This window comes from Oncorhynchus mykiss, chromosome 27 (assembly GCF_057628025.1).
Source record: "Oncorhynchus mykiss isolate SJ-2025 chromosome 27, ASM5762802v1, whole genome shotgun sequence".
Lineage (NCBI taxonomy): Eukaryota > Metazoa > Chordata > Actinopteri > Salmoniformes > Salmonidae > Oncorhynchus > Oncorhynchus mykiss.
This window is the reverse complement of record NC_143048.1, coordinates 7,580,821-7,598,610: the sequence shown is the minus strand read 5'-3', so window position 1 is coordinate 7,598,610 and position 17,790 is coordinate 7,580,821. Positions and strand designations below refer to the sequence as shown.

At 46.1% G+C, this 17,790-nt stretch overlaps 1 protein-coding gene across 1 annotated transcript in view; it reads left to right on the top strand.

The window, feature by feature from the left end:
* ptgir (prostaglandin I2 receptor) overlaps positions 1–16,832 on the top strand; it is a 63,766-nt gene extending 46,934 nt beyond the window's left edge. The window contains exon 2 of the mRNA XM_021587411.3: positions 14,749–16,832. Coding sequence (XP_021443086.1) covers positions 14,749–15,075 — 327 coding nt within the window. The 3' untranslated portion in view covers positions 15,076–16,832. The remainder of the gene's footprint in view (positions 1–14,748) is intronic.
* Positions 16,833–17,790: the final 958 nt, after the last annotated feature.

Here is a 17,790-nt window from a genome sequence, read left to right as displayed (position 1 = left end):
TTATTGGGAAAGCTTCCTCCTTGTGTTAAAATATTTTCTCCTGTTTTTCCTCTGTTGGGGTGTCTTGGTCAATCCAGGTCTGTTCTTGTCCCTTCCGGTCAGTGTCTGTATGTCCCAGTCCCACCCTGTATAGCTGGAGAAGATGGGCTATGATCTCTGCCCCATTTCCCACATCCTTTATGACTCTTTGCCACACTTCCCTCCTTCCTTCTGGATGTGATTTGGGCCTCAGCTTTCTCCCATTATCGTCCCGTGAGTAAAAGAGTCTTGGCCGACATGGCACTGGCTATCCCGTCACTCTGTATCCAAACCAATCCGGTATGTGTGGTCAGAGCTCAATGGGGAATTAAAACCATAAAATTACTGTGAAATCATCCATAATTTTTTCACATTAATGCTAAGTGAATAATAGCAGTATAATTATTACCATGCATTTTGATGACGATGATTGAATATGATCGCTTAGTTCTTCACTCATGAATGTTGTATTTTAAATTATAACCTTATGATATTGAAGTCGGCGATGACCATCTCCTCGTCCCAATGCTTGTGGTTTTGTAAAATATTCATCATTATGAATATTTGTCCACTATACCATGGCCGTCATATAATTAGGAATGAGTAATTTAATAGGATCTCTAAGATAGCCACGCTCAGTGATACCCATAGGGACACTGGCTGGATACATAATATACTCAACCTTTTTAGCATTTTTATTCATGATTTCGAAACACCAGATTATTTTACAGGAAATCAATCAACAGCAGTTCTTGGGGAGATGAAAGTTGCTCTGGTCATTAGATCTGAAAACCCCCTGAGAAGATCCAATGGTAAAGACCTACCCAGCCTATTGCTGAAACCTTCTACTTTTGTATGTGCCAAGGACGCAGCTACTCTTCCCTGGGCCCAAACACACCAAAGCACCCACATTACATATAAAGAAATAGACAAAACAGTGAACTATGTATGTACTGAATGAGCTAAAGATAAAACGGAATAGCATATAACATCCCTACACCACCACATATCCACAACACAAAATGTTCATTACCACCATACAACAATATCACAATGTGCGTGTCTGCACCTTTTGTGTGTGTCTCTTAACAGTTATTCCATAAGGTGTATTTTTACCTGCTTTTTAAATGCCTGATTCTAATGCTTGCATCAGTTACCTGATGTGGAATAGAGTTCCATGTAGTCATGGCTCTATTTAGTACTGTGCGCCTTCCATAGTCTGTTCTGGACTTGGACTGTGAAGAGACCTCTGGTGACATGTCTTTTGGGGTATGCATGGGTGTCCGGTACATTCAGCTTGTCAGCACCTCTTACAAAAACAAGTAGTGATGAAGTCAATCTCTCTTCCACTTCGAGCCATGAGAGATTGACATGCATGTCATTAATGTTAGCTCTCCGTGTACTTTTAAGGGCCAGCCGTTCTGCCCTGTTCTGAGCCAACTGCAATTTTCCAAGTCCCTCTTTGTGGCACCTGACCACACAACTGAACAGTAGTCCAGGTGCGACAAAACTAGGGCCTGTAGGACCTGCCTTGTTGATAGTGTTAAGAAGGTAGAGCAGCGCTTTATTATGGACAGACTTCTCCCCATCTTAGCTGCTGTTGTATCAATATGTTTTGACTATGACAGTTTACAATCCAGGGTTACTCCAAGCAGTTTAGTCACCTCCAACTTACTAAATTCTCACATTATTCATTACGAGACGTAGTTGAGGTGTAGGATTTAGTGAATCATTACTAACTTATTCCTTGCTACCCATTCCGAAACTATCTGCAGCTCATTGTTAACTGTTGCAATCATTTCATTTCAGACACACTGACCTTAGTAAAGATTGAAAAAAGCAAGGGGCCTAAAGAGCTATCCTGGGGAATTCCTGATTCTACCTGGATTATGTTTGAGAGGCTTTCATTAAAGAACACCCTCTGTGTTCTGTTAGACAAGTAACTCTTTATCCACATTATAGCAGGGGGTGTAAAGCCATAACACATACATAACACATACGTTTTGCCAGCAGCCAACTATCGATAATGTCAAAAGCTGCACTGGAGTCCAAGACAGTCCCCACAATAATTGTATCATCAATTACTCAAAGCCAATCCATTTCTCTCAGCCAGTCATCAGTCATTTGTGTAAGTGCTGTGCTTGTTTAGTGTCCTTCCCTATATGTGTGCTGAAAGTCAGTTGTCAATTTGTTTACTGTGAAATAACATTATCTGGTTAAACACAATTTTTCCAGAAGTTTACTAAGGGTTGGTAACAGGCTGTTTGGTTGGCTATTTGAGCCAGTAAAGGGGGTTTACCAGTCTTGGGTTGTGGAATGACTTTAGCTTCCCTCCAGGCTATAAGGCACACACTTTCTAGTAGGCTTAAATTGAAGATGTGGCAATACCGACCGCTATTATTCTCAGTAATTTTCCATCCAGATTGTCAGACCCTGGTGGCTGGTCATTGTTGATAGACAACAATCATTTTTTCACCTTTTCCACACTGACTTTACGTAATTCAAAAGTACAATTCTTGTCTTTTCATAATTTGGTCAGATATACTTGGATGTGTAGTGTCAGCGTTTGTTTCTGGCATGTCATCCCTACTGACATTGCAACATGGCCTATATGTTGTTATTGTAAAACACCCAGTCTTCCTCTTTGGCAACCGGAAAGTGGTTCCACTTCCTCTTTTAATGTGGTTTCTATCAGCAGGTAATGTGCTGGCTGGTACATAGCAGATTCAGCACTTTTCAATCTATTTGTTTATCTGTTTATGGGTCAGACAGTGTATGTACTGTATATAGAGCCACATGCTTCTTCACGGCAAGTCTTTAAAAAAAATTTTTTTACAACCCCTGTCCTCAGTTGCCCTTAGTGGTAACAAAAGAGGACTTGGAACCTGAACAGGAGCTTTCTGGCTTTCTGAAAGGGAGAGTGCAAGACGACCGAGGTGAGAGAAAGTGGGAGTGGAAGGAGAGGAGAAGAGAAAGAGGGCTGAGCTTGTGAGAGGAGATCATCATAATGGCAACAATGGAAAACAGGAGAACATAAGAGGATGGAGAGACTTGTAAGGAGGGGAGCGATGGAGAATGAAACAGAGAGGGGGAGAAGAACGAGCGAGGGAACTGAACGAAGAGAAACGCAATTAAAAGGGGTTGTTCTGAGTGGGTGGAAAGATGTCAAAGCCAAGCTGCCACACCACTCACTATATCACATCTGTGTCCGTGTGTGTGTGTGAGTGCAGATGTGTGCATACATGTTCCCAGGGCTCGAAAAACAAGACTTAAGTAGATGTTTTCAAAAACAATGTGATGGGAGAAAACATGGGTCTATAAAGTCAGAGAAGTGTCAAATTTACTGGACAACATATGTTCTTTGTTACTTCGATAGGCATCTGTTAGAAAGACTGCTTAACTATGATTACCATACAAGGATAATTATCAGATATTTAGCAACAATATGCAGATAGTTGCCAAGAAAGCACAGGATGACAATGTAGCTTCATTGCTGTTTCTTAAGTGGGTGAGTCATAATCATCTGTGATGAGCTGAAGGAGAATGCTCTCAATCTCCCTCTCTCCCTCTTTCTGAAGTTGTCCTCTGACAGAGGAGATAACCACCTTGTATTAGTTCTGGTCTGCGATGCCCAGTATCTGCATTGTTGCCAGGCTAAGTAGAGTTGTGATCAGACCACAGGCACTGATGGGATGTTTGTACTGGCGCCTGCCTGATCAATATTGTGCTTACTTTATAACTGTGCCCCTCAGAGCATAATACTCTTTCCAGTAAAGGTGCATTAGAGGCTGTATACAACAGGTCGTCTATGTATATTGTAGTTGGATACTTAGATACATCTTTAGTTCGTTGCTGGTGCATACACAGCAGATCCAGTCCCCACCTGGGTATTAAGCCTTCCGGGTAATAACTCTCCCTATTGTTACCAGTCAATAAACAGAAGCCTGCTGAGCACAAGTCTTAATGGATGCATTGAACTCTATTTATAGCCTTTGGCCTTTCTAACAGACAGACACAGACAGACAGACAGACAGGCAGGCAGACAGACAGATTCCACAGACAGACAGACAGACAGACAGACAGACAGATTCCCCAGACAGACAGACAGACTCCCCAGACAGAAAGATAGATTCCCTAGACAGACAGATTCCCCAGAAAGACAGACAGATTCCACAAACAGACAGACAGACTCCCAAGACAGACAAATAGATTCCCTAGACAGACAGATTCCCCAGACAGACAGATAGATTCCCCAGACAGACAGACAGACTCCCAAGACAGACAGACAGATTCCCCAGACAGACAGACAGACTCCCCAGGCAGAAAGATAGATTCCCCAGACAGGCTGATAGATTCCCCAGATAGACAGATTCCCCAGACAGACAGATAGATTCCCCAGACAGACAGACAGACAGGCTCCCCAGACAGACAGACTCCCCAGACAGACAGACTCCCCAGACAGACAGACTCCCCAGACAGACAGACAGACAGACAGACAGACAGACAGACAGACAGACAGACAGACACTCCCCATACAGACAGATAGATTCCCCAGACAGACAGACTCCCCAGACAGACAGACAGATTTCCCAGACATACAGACTCCCCAGACAGACACAGACAGACAGACAGACAGACTCCCTAGACAGACAGATAGATTCCCCAGACAGACAGACAGACTCCTCAGACAGACAGACAGACTCCCCAGACAGACTGACAGACAGACACACCTGGGTATTAAGCCTTCTGGGTAATAACTATCCCTATTGTTACCAGTCAATAAACAGAAGCCTGCTGAGCACAAGTCTTAATGGATGCATTGAACTCTCTCTATAGCCTTTGGCCTTTCTAACAGACAGACAGGCAGGCAGACAGGCAGGCAGGCAGACAGACAGACAGACAGACAGACAGACAGACAGACAGACATACAGACAGGCAGGCAGGCAGGCAGGCAGGCAGGCAGGCAGGCAGGCAGGCAGACAGACATATAGATTCCCCAGACAGACAGATATATTCCACAGACAGACAGACAGACAGACAGACTCCCCAGACAGACAGACAGATTCCCCAGACAGACTAACGGACAGACTCCCCAGACAGACGGACAGACTCCCCAGACAGACAGACAGATTTCCCAGACAGACAGACAGACAGACACACCTGGGTATTAAGCCTTCTGGGTAATAACTATCCCTATTGTTACCAGTCAATAAACAGAAGCCTGCTGAGCACAAGTCTTAATGGATGCATTGAACTCTCTCTATAGCCTTTGGCCTTTCTAACAGACAGACAGGCAGGCAGACAGGCAGACAGACAGACAGACAGGCAGGCAGGCAGGCAGACAGACATATAGATTCCCCAGACAGACAGATATATTCCACGGACAGACAGACAGACAGACTCCCCAGACAGACAGATAGATTCCCCAGACAGACAGACGGACAGACTCCCCAGACAGACGGACAGACTCCCCAGACAGACGGACAGACTCCCCAGACAGACGGACAGACTCCCCAGACAGACGGACAGACTCCCCAGACAGACTCCCCAGACAGATTCCCCAGACAGACAGACAGACAGGCTCCCCAAACAGACTGACAGGCTCCCCAAACAGACTGACAGACTCCCCAGACAGACAGACTCCCCAGACAGACAGACTCCCCAGACAGACAGACAGACAGACAGACTCCCCACACAGACAGATGGATTCCCCAGACAGACAGACACAGACAGATAGATAGATTCCCCAGACAGACAGATTCCCCAGACAGACAGACAGATTTCCCAGACAGACAGACTCCCCAGACAGACAGACAGACAGACAGACACACCTGGGTATTAAGCCTTCTGGGTAATAACTATCTCTATTGTTACCAGTCAATAAACAGAAGCCTGCTGAGCACAAGTCTTAATGGATGCATTGAACTCTCTCTATAGCCTTTGGCCTTTCTAACAGACAGGCAGACAGGCAGGCAGACAGACAGGCAGGCAGACAGACATATAGATTCCCCAGACAGACAGATATATTCCACAGACAGACAGACAGACTCCCCAGACAGACAGACCCCCCAGACAGACTCCCCAGACAGATTCCCAAGACAGACAGACAGACAGGCTCCCCAAACAGACAGACAGACTCCCCAGACAGACAGACTCCCCAGACAGACAGACTCCCCAGACAGACAGACAGACAGACAGACTCCCCACACAGACAGATAGATTCCCCAGACAGACAGACAGACAGACAGATAGATAGATTCCCCAGACAGACAGATTCCCCAGACAGACAGACAGACTCCCCAGACAGACAGACAGATTTCCCAGACAGACAGACTCCCCAGACAGACAGACAGACAGACAGACTCCCTAGACAGACAGACTGACAGACAGACACACCTGGGTATTAAGCCTTCTGGGTAATAACTATCCCTATTGTTACCAGTCAATAAACAGAAGCCTGCTGAGCACAAGTCTTAATGGATGCATTGAACTCTCTCTATAGCCTTTGGCCTTTCTAACAGACAGACAGCCAGACAGGCAGGCAGGCAGACAGACAGACAGGCAGGCAGGCAGGCAGACAGACATATAGATTCCCCAGACAGACAGATGTATTCCACAGACAGACAGACGGACAGACTCCCCAGACAGACAGATAGATTCCCCAGACAGACAGACGGACAGACTCCCCAGACAGACGGACAGACTCCCCAGACAGACAGACAGACTCCCCAGACAGACAGACTCCCCAGACAGACTCCCCAGACAGATTCCCCAGACAGACAGACAGGCTCCCCAAACAGACTGACAGACTCCCCAGACAGACAGACTCCCCAGACAGACAGACTCCCCAGACAGACAGACTCCCCAGACAGACAGACAGACAGACAGACAGACTCCCCACACAGACATATATATTCCCCAGACAGACAGACAGACAGATAGATTCCCCAGACAGACAGATTCCCCAGACAGACAGACTCCCCAGACAGACAGACAGACTCCCTAGACAGACAGATAGATTACCCAGACAGACAGACAGACTCCCCAGACAGACAGACAGACTCCCCAGACAGACGGACTGACAGACAGACACACCTGGGTATTAAGCCTTCTGGGTAATAACTATCCCTATTGTTACCAGTCAATAAACAGAAGCTTGCTGAGCACAAGTCTTAATGGATGCATTGAACTCTCTCTATAGCCTTTGGCCTTTCTAACAGACAGACAGGCAGGCAGACAGGCAGGCAGACAGACAGACAGACAGACAGACAGACAGACAGACAGACAGACAGACAGACAGACAGACAGACAGACAGGCAGGCAGGCAGGCAGGCAGGCAGGCAGGCAGGCAGGCAGGCAGGCAGACAGACATATAGATTCCCCAGACAGACAGATATATTCCACAGACAGACAGACCGACAGACTCCCCAGACAGACAGACAGACTCCCCAGACAGACAGACTCCCCAGACAGACAGACTCCCCAGACAGACTCCCCAGACAGACTCCCCAGACAGACTCCCCAGACAGATTCCCCAGACAGACAGACAGACAGGCTCCCCAAACAGACTGACAGACTCCCTAGACAGACAGACTCCCCAGACAGACAGACTCCCCAGACAGACAGACAGACAGACAGACTCCCCACACAGACAGATAGATTCCCCAGACAGACAGACAGACAGACAGATAGATAGATAGATAGATTCCCCAGACAGACAGATTCCCCAGACAGACAGACAGACTCCCCAGACAGACAGACAGACTCCCCAGACAGACAGACAGATTTCCCAGACAGACAGACTCCCCAGACAGACAGACAGATAGATTCCCCAGACAGACAGACAGACTCCCCAGACAGACAGACTGACAGACAGACACACCTGGGTATTAAGCCTTCTGGGTAATAACTATCCCTATTGTTACCAGTCAATAAACAGAAGCCTGCTGAGCACAAGTCTTAATGGATGCATTGAACTCTCTCTATAGCCTTTGGCCTTTCTAACAGACAGACAGACAGGCAGGCAGGCAGACAGACATATAGATTCCCCAGACAGACTCCCCAGACAGACGGACAGACTCCCCAGACAGACAGACAGACAGACAGACTCCCCAGACAGACAATAGATTCCCCAGACAGACAGACTCCCCAGACCTACAGACAGACTCCCCAGACAGACAGATATATTCCTCAGACAGACATATAGATTCCTCAGACAGACAGACAGACTCCCCAGACAGATAGATTCCCCAGACAGACAGACAGACAGATTTCCCAGACAGACAGACAGACTCCCCAGACAGACAGATAGATTCCCCAGACAGACAGACAGATTTCCCAGACAGACAGACAGATTCCCCAGACAGACAGATAGATTCCCCAGACAGACAGACAGATTCCCCAGACAGACAGATAGATTCCCCAGACAGACTCACCAGACAGACAGATTCCCCAGACAGACAGATAGATTCCCCAGACAGACAGATAGATTCCCCAGACATACAGACTCCCCAGACAGACAGATAGATTCCCCAGACAGACAGACTCCCAAGACAGACAGATAGATTCCCCAGACAGACAGACTCCCCAGACAGACAGATAGATTCCCCAGACAGACAGACTGACAGACAGACAGACCTGGGTATTAAGCCTTCTGGGCAATAACTATCCCTATTGTTACCAGTCAATAAACAGAAGCCTGCTGAGCACAAGTCTTAATGGATGCATTGAACTCTCTCTATAGCCTTTGGCCTTTCTAACAGACAGACACAGACAGACAGACAGACAGACAGACAGACAGACAGACAGACAGACAGACAGACAGACAGGCAGGCAGGCAGGCAGGCAGGCAGATAGATTCCCCAGACAGACAGATAGATTCCCCAGACAGACAGACAGACTCGACAGACAGACAGACAGACAGACAGATAGATTCCCCAGACAGACAGACAGACAGACAGATTCCCCAGACAGACAGACAGACAGACAGATAGATAGATTCCCCAGACAGACAGACAGACTCCCCAGATAGACAGATAGATTCCCCAGACAGACAGATAGATCCCCCAGACAGACAGACAGACTCCCCAGATAGACAGACAGACAGATAAGATTCCCCAGACAGACAGACAGACTCCCCAGACAGACAGATAGATTCCCCAGACAGACAGATTCCCCAGACAGACAGATGGATTCCCCAGACAGATGGCAAAAGGATTGTGTAGACTGGTTCTAATTTTGGTGGACAGACTTAATTAATTGACAGATACTGATAGAATGCACATGCACATTTGTCTGGGAGCTAGACATCTAGACGTTTTCCTCCATAATGGTTTTGCTATGGGGAATAGGGTTAAAAAGGGTATTTATCATATGAAGTCTAGCTCCCTTCAACACCCACCCACACCAGTTTCTCAGTACTAAGTAGATTTAAAAACTCTCAAGCAATCAGGCTTCCGAGAATAGAGTATAGAAAGACCCCTATGGACACCCATAGATTAATGTCCACCGAATAGGAACGTCTCGGGGGGCTTCGGGGGAACGCTTGCACTGACACACAGGTTAGCCCATGTTTGTAACCTTTCAGCCTGCATTCAGAGGATGGACCATAATAACAGGCTGAGGAAAGGGAGAGTCACAGATCTAATAGAGATCAAAGACATTGTGACGACCAATATGGCATCTAAGTTACGCGCAACTTAACTTCGTCCCGTGGAAGTTAAGTCGGATAAAGTGGATAAACAGGTTCATGTCAAGCCCCTCATGGAATGTAGGCCTATATTGAACACCACACATTGGCTGAATGATAGAACAGCGATTTCTGTAAGGATCGCCGCTGGTAGAGATGAGAAGCAGGTACAGGGAGTGAACATTTTAATTATCAACTGACATGGAACGGAACAGGGCAGCGTCTGGACAAGAACACATAATGACATTAATGCTGACACAGGGAACAAACGGAGGAGCATACAGTTATAGACGGGGCAATCAACAAAGGGAAGGCGTTCAAGTGAGTCCAATGAGCGCTGCTGCACGTAATGATGGTGACAGGTGTGCGTAATGAAGGGCAGTCTGGCGCGACCCTAAGAGCACAACCAAGAAAATGCAGGAGTGACTTCGTAGTCTCTGAATGTCGTTGAGTGACCCAGTCAGAGCCCGGACTTGAAACCGATCGAACACGCGATGCTCCCCATCCAACTTGACAGAGCTTGCGAGGATCTTCAGAGAAGAATGGGAGAAACTTCCCGAATACAGTTGTGCCAAGCTTGTAGCGTAATACCAAAGAAGACTCAAGGCTGTAATCGCTGCCAAAGGTGCTTCAACACAGTACTGAGTAAAGGGTCTGAATACTTATTTAAACGTGATATTTCAGTTTTAAATTTTTTATCAAGTTGCAAACATTTCTAAAGACCTGTTTTTGCTTCATAATTATTGGGTATTGTGTGTAGATTGAGAACATTTTTAAAAATCAACTTTAGAATAAAGCTGTCACGTAAAAAATTTGAAAAGGTTTAGGGGTCTGAATACTTTCTGAATGCACTATACCTTGGTTTATAGCCTCTCCTGTTCATGGCACAGACAGATATGGCAGCTCTGCTTCTAGCTCCTAAGCAACTTTGCAATATTTATTTTTTGTATATTTTTTTGTTATTTCTTATATTATTAGGCCAAACATTTTTTAGGGGGTTGTTACATACAGCCGGAAATATATTTTGGATATCAGAGTGGCGTTAACTCACCAGCATTACAACCAGGAATACAACTTTCCCGAATTGGATCCTTGATCGTTCCCCCCCAAGGACGATTTAACTTATTCCAAAGGCTGCTCCAAAACACAGCCGGTGGAGAAGCCGCATCCGGAGTGGACTTCTAGTCTGACTCAGGAGGCGTGCACACCATCCATTGCTTCCGAGTATATGACTCGCTAATGTTGTCTCTGGATAACAAAAAGTAGACTAGCTCCGGGCCACAATCTCCTTCCAGAGAGAGACCAGGGATGGTAACATTCTCTGTTTCACGTAAACATGGCTCTCTCGGGATATACTGTCCCCGTCCATTAAGCCATCTGGATTCTCAGTACATCGCACAGACAGAAATATATAGAAGTCTCTGGGAAGAAGAAAGGCGGGGGTGTATGTTTCATGATTAACCACTCATGGTGTGATTGTGATAACATACAGAAACTCAAGTCCTTTTGTTCACCTGACCTAGAATACCTCACAATCAAATGCAGACCGTATTACCTCCCAAGAGAACTCCCTTTGGTTATTGTCACAGCCATGTATATTCCCCCTCAAGCCGATACCACGACGACCCTCAAAGAACTACACTGGACTTTATACAAACTGCATTTATTGTAGCTGGGAATTTTAACAAAGCAAATATGAAAAAAACGCTACCAAGGTTCTACCAACACATTGACTGCAGAACTCGCACTGGTAAAATATGTCTACTTAAATTTTTGAAATTCCTACAAGGCCCTCCCTTCGGCCAATCTGATCACGACTCCATTTAGCTCCTCCCTTCATATAGGCAGAAACTCAAAGTACCCTTGCTAAGGTCTATTCAACGCTGGCCAATCGAAATCCATGCGTCAAGATGGTTTATTTTTATTTTTAATTTTACCCCTTTTTCTCCCCAATTTCGTGGTATCCAATTGTTGTAGTAGCTACTATCTTGTCTCATGTACGGGTTCGGGAGAGACGAAGGTTGAAAGTCATGCGTCCTCTGATACACAACCCAACCAAGCCGCACTGCTTCTTAACACAGCGCGCATCCAACCCGGAAGCCAGCCGCACCAATGTGTCAGAGGAAACACCGTGAACCTGGCCAACTTGGTTAGCGCGCACTGTGCCCGGCCCGCCACAGGAGTCGCTGGTGCGCGATGAGACAAGGACATCCCTACCAACCAAGCCCTCCCTAACCCGGACGACGCTAGGCCAATTGTGCGTCGCCCCACGGACCTCCCGGTCGCGGCCGGTTACGACAGAGCCTGGGCGCGAACCCAGGCACAGCTGGCGCTGCAGTACAGCGCCCTTAACCACTGTGCCACCCGGGAGGCCTCGTCAAGATTGTTTTGATGGGATATGTTCCGGGTCGCCTCTGAGAATAACATTGACAAATACACAGGAGATGTTGTATCCACTGTTATTATTAAAACCTACCCAAACCAGAAACCGTTGATAGATGGCAGCATTCGCAAATTGACTGGGAATATGGCCGAATACAAAGAGTGTAGTTATTCCCCACTTAAGGCAATCAAACAGGCAAAACGCCAGTACAGAGACAAAGTGGAGTCGCAATTCAACGGCTCAGACTTGAGATGTATGTGTCAGGGTCTACAGACGATCACGGACTACAAAGGGAAAACCAGCCACGTCGTGGACACTGAGGTCTTGCTTCCAGACAAGCTAAACACCTTCTTTGCCTGCTTTGAGGATAACTCTGTCGGGCTGTATCACCGCCTGGTACGGCAACCGCAGGGCTCTCCAGAGGGTGGTGCGGTCTGCCCAAAGCATCACCGGGGGCAAACAACCTGTACTCCAGGAGACATAGAGGACCCGATGTCACAGGATGGCCAAAAAGATCATCAAGTACATGAACCACCCGAGCCACGGCCTGTTTACCCTGCTATACCCACAATAACATTTAGTTAAATATGTGTAAATTTAAATTTGATTTGATTTTTGAAACACTTGAAAGTCACTCGACACTCTGTCTTATCACTCCCAGGAACACCTGTAGTCAGAATTAGACGGCAAATTAACACAGTATCATCAAGACTTTGGTCACAAAGATACATGAAAACAGGAAATGGTTCTTTTTCTCTCTCTCTCTGGGATCCACTGCTTTGCTGTCTCTGAGATGAACAGACACATAACTTTATCATCCCATTGAAACAGGATCTGAAGGAGAAGGGGCGCAACAGTTCTCCAGGAGCCAAATGGAGACTAATAGGCCACTATGGACTTCCATTATGGGGCCTGTTTCCTGATAGCAAAGGCCATCAACAGCACCAAATGGCCTATATGGGTCCATGTTGCCCTGCTCTGGCCCCACACAGACTGTACCCAGGTAGATGCACCCTTAGGTGTGGGTGCATGTGTTGTATGATTCTTGTATATGCCTTTTCCAACTGATGGATCCCCCCCCCCCCCCCCCCCCCCCAGACTGCACTGCTACTGCAGCCTGTCACAGAGCCTTATAAACCACACACATTCATTAGTATGGAGCATGTTTAACGAGCGGCTAATGCCTCTCATCTATCCTGCGTTCCAAACCCACACTCAGTGACAGTGCCCGTGATTTGTGTCCCTCTTAAAGGATACCAGGTCTGCCCAGAGGACCATATGTGGCAGGGTGGCAAGGAGAAGGTGGCAACAGTAGCAGTGTTTTTGTGAGATGTTTTGCCAACACGTAACAACAAACACCATCTTAGGCTTTTTTCACAGTACACATCCAAATCACATTTCTTGCATTTTCTTTTATTTTCTATGATTGTGTTTAAAAATATATACATATTCTTCTATGTATGTTTCCTAGGCTCCTGCCTTGAATGTATAATTGCTTGGTCTTATAATGCAGGGCTCCCTCAAAAAAAGAGACCTTGTTCTCAATGGGACTCCCCTACCTAAATAAAGGTTACAAATGTGTGACATCCCACCTGGACACCGTCACCATGAAACTGTTTTTATTATGTATTCATCTATCACTGTTCAACAGGTTCCTAGTTTGTAACCATCATTCTTAGAGGCCTTGTAATATATTAGCCTGGCTTTCACCAGCTCTCAAAGTCACAGCTCGCTGTGTGGTCGGCTGAATCAGGGAACGGCTGAATCAGGGAACGGCTGAATCAGGGAACGGCTGAATCAGGGAACGGCTGAATCAGGGAAAACATGCTGTGTTTATAATGAATCCTCCACTCCTATGAATGGAATGAATTACAATATCTGTGGTCCCCTACATCCATCATTAGTCCTCTTGATTAGGACGCTTTGGGGTTAAGTTTAGGGTTATGGTTACAATTAGGATTAGGGTAAAGGGTTAGTGGTTAGGGTTGCGGGTTAAGGTTAGGGTTAAGTGTTAGGTTAAGGGTTAGGGAAAATAGGATTTTGGGTGGAAAATAATTTTAGGTCCCCACGGGGATATAAAATAATGTGTCTGTGTGACTATTTTGACATCAGTTGTGCAATGTGGGGATTCACTTCCATTAAAGGCATTGCTAAATTTCTACAGAGACATTAGTTCACTGTGGTTGTGGCAATAGGCCAACACAGACACAGTGTCTGCACAATGTTCTCCGCCTTTTTATAATGTCCGTCAGTGCGTTACAGGACATTGTCTGTTTTGGCTAGTTAGCCTATGGTGGAGATGAGAGAGCGCGGTGCTGCTCCTACTCCCTCCTGCATGCTGATTTGGCACGGCTCAGACCTGTAATGGTCCCTGGGCTGCTCCCACTCTGTCTTTTGGGTTATTACTTTTCACTCCCAGGCCTTAGCAACAGGGAAAAATTTACGCTGTGACACGACACCACTCAATCAGGCCACGTAATCAATTATGGGGCTGTTTATTGAATATATCACAGGAAATAAGGGGATTGAAGACGGAGGAAAGGAATGAGGTGGCTGAAATGTAAGAGTAGCTGCTGCATGTGCAATAGCTAATTGGGATCCTAATAAACTAAACTCCTCAATATCTAACTCTCTCTCTCTCTATGTCTCTCCTCCTCAGATTGCCGGTTTTGCCAATGCCATCGAGCCGGTGGGTGACGACCAGGAGAACCTGCTGGCGTTCCGTTTCCAGGCCCTCAACCCCATCGTGGACCCCTGGGTCTTCATCATCTTCCGCAAGTCTGTGTTCCGCCACCTCCGCTCGCTGCTGCGCTGCCGCTTCACGGGGGGAGCGGTGAAGAACACGGCCCACTGCACCTTCTCCTTAACCCCTGACGACCACAGGGAGTCTCCCAAACCCTTGCCCTCTGTTTCCTTGCAGCCCAAGCTATACTCCAGCCTCTTATGTGGAGGTGGGACTCGGGGCAGGAAAGAGAATGGGATTTAGGGATGGATGGATGTGGGAGAGCAGACATTTGGGGGAAGGGGTTCGGGATTTAGGGTTTGGAGAATTAACTTTTTTGACCACTAGTACCTTATCCACTGTTGACTAGGATACATATAGTATACCCGATGCACGAGTATACCCGATGCACGAGTATACCCGATAAACGAGTATACCCGATGCATGAGTATACCCGATGCATGAGCTACATGTTTCATACATGTGAGTGCCATATAAAAAGACTGCAAAGTGAGCGATTACGCCTCCAAACACACTGAAAACAAAAAAAACTCCAAGCAACTGAAATGGATGTATGCAGGAGACCACTAAGGGATTCATTATGGACAACCAGCCCTGGAAGGGCAAAGAACTCTGTCGACATCTTCAGAAAATATTCATACTTTATTTTTACCTTTAAGCAATTCAGTTAATGACAAATTCTTATTTTCAGTAATGGCCTAGAAACAGTGGGTTAGCTGCCTTGTTCAGGGGCAGAATGACAGCCCGGGGATTCGATCTTGCAACCTTTCGGTTACAAGTCCAACGCTCTAACCACTAGGCTACCTGCCACCCCTTGACTTATTCCACATTTTGTTATGTTACAGCCTGAATTCAAAATGGATTAGATATATTGTTTTCCTCACCCATTACACACCATACCCCATAATGACGAAGTGAAAATATGTTTTTAGAAATGTTTGTAAATGTTTTGAAAATGAATTACAGGAATATCTTATTTACGTAAGTATTCACACCCCCTGAGTCAACACATGTTATAATCACCTTTCGGAGCGATTACAGCTGTGAGCTTTGCAAACCTGGATTGTACAATATTTGCACGTTATAATTTTTTTTTAATCCTTCAAGCTCTGTCATTGCTATACAGACATTTTCAAGTCTTGCCATAGATTTTCAAGCCGATTTAAGTCAAAACTGTAACTAAGCCAATCAGGAACATTCAATGTCATCTTGGTAAGATACTCCAATGTACAGTATATTTGGCCTTGTTTTTAGGTTATTATCCTGCGGCTGGCTTCCGGGTTGGATGCGCGCTGTGTTAAGAAGCAGTACGGCTGGTTGGGTTGTGTATCGGAGGACGCATGACATTCAGCCTTCGTCTCTCCCGAGCCCGTACAGGAGTTGTAGCAATGAGACAAGATAGTAGCTACTACAACAATTGGATACCACGAAATTGGGGAGAAAAAGGGGTAAAATTCAACAAAAAAAATAAATAAAAAAATAAAAATAGTTTTGTGGAGTAACCACAATTTTGTTGATCCAAACTCAGTTTTCTCCTATCACATTAAACTCTAACTGTTTTAAAGTCACCATTGGTCTCATGGTTTCCTTCCTCTCTGAGTTGGATGCATGTAGCTTTGTAGTGACTGGGTGTTGATACACCATGTAAAGTGTAATTAATAACTTCATCGTGCTCAAAGGGATATTAAATGTCAGCTTTTTTTTTTTTTACCCATCTACCAATAGGTGCCCTTCTTTGTGAGGCATTGGAAAACCTTTGGTCTTTGTGGTAGGATCTGTGTTTGAAATTCACTGCTTGACTGAGGGACCTTACAGATACTTGTAAGTGTAGGGTAAAAACCATGTTAACCACTATTATTGCACGGGTGAGTCCATCAAAATTGAATAAAATGTTATTTGTCACGTGCGCCGAATATTTACTTACAAGCCCTTAACCAACAATGCCGTTTTAAGAAAAATATTTACTAAATAAAGTAAAAAATTGAAGAGCAACAATAAAATAAGAATAACGAGGCTATACACAGGGGGTACCAGTACTGAGTCAATATGCCAGGGTTCAGGTTAATTGAGGTAATATGTACATGTAGGTAGGGGTAAAGTGACTATGCATAGATAATAAACGGCGAGTAGCAGCAGTGTAAAAACTAAGGGGGGGGGGGCTCAATGTAAATAGTCAGGGTGGCCATTTGATTAGCTGTTCAGCAGTCTTATGGCTTGGGGATAGAAGCTGTTAAGAAGCCTTTTGGACCTTGACTTGGCGCTCTGGTACCGCTCACCGTGCGGTAGCAGAAAGGGTAGCTGGAGTCTTTGGCAATTTTTAAGGGCCTTCCTCTGACACTGCCTGGTATAGAGATCCTGAATGGCAGGAAGCTTGGCCCCAGTGATGTACTGGGCCGTACGCACTACCCTCTGTAGCGCCTTGCGGTCGGAGGACAAGCCGTTTGCCATACCAGGCGGTGATGCAACCAGTAAGGATGCTCTCGATGGTGCAGCTGTAACTTTTTGAGGCTCTGAGGACCCATGCCAAATCTTTTCAATAGGTGTTGTCGTGCCCTCTTCACGACTGTCTTTGTGTGTTTGGATCATGATAGTTTGTTGTTGATGTGGACACCCAGGAACTTTAAGCTCTAAACCTGCTCCACTACAGCCCTGTCGATGAGAATTGGGGCGTGCTTGGCCCTCCTTTTCCTGTAGTCCACGATCATCTCCTTTTGTCTTGATCACGTTGAGGGAGAGGTTGTTGTCCTGGCACCACACTTCCAGGTTTCTGATCTCCTCCCTATAGGCTGTCTCATCGTTGTCGGTGATCAGGCCTACCACCGTTTTGTCATCGGCAAACTTAATGATAGTGTTGGAGTCGTGCTTGGCCACGCATTCATGGGTGAACAGGGAGTGCAGGAGGGGACTAAGCACGCACCCCTGAGGGGCACCAGTGTTGAGGATCAGCGTGGCAGATGT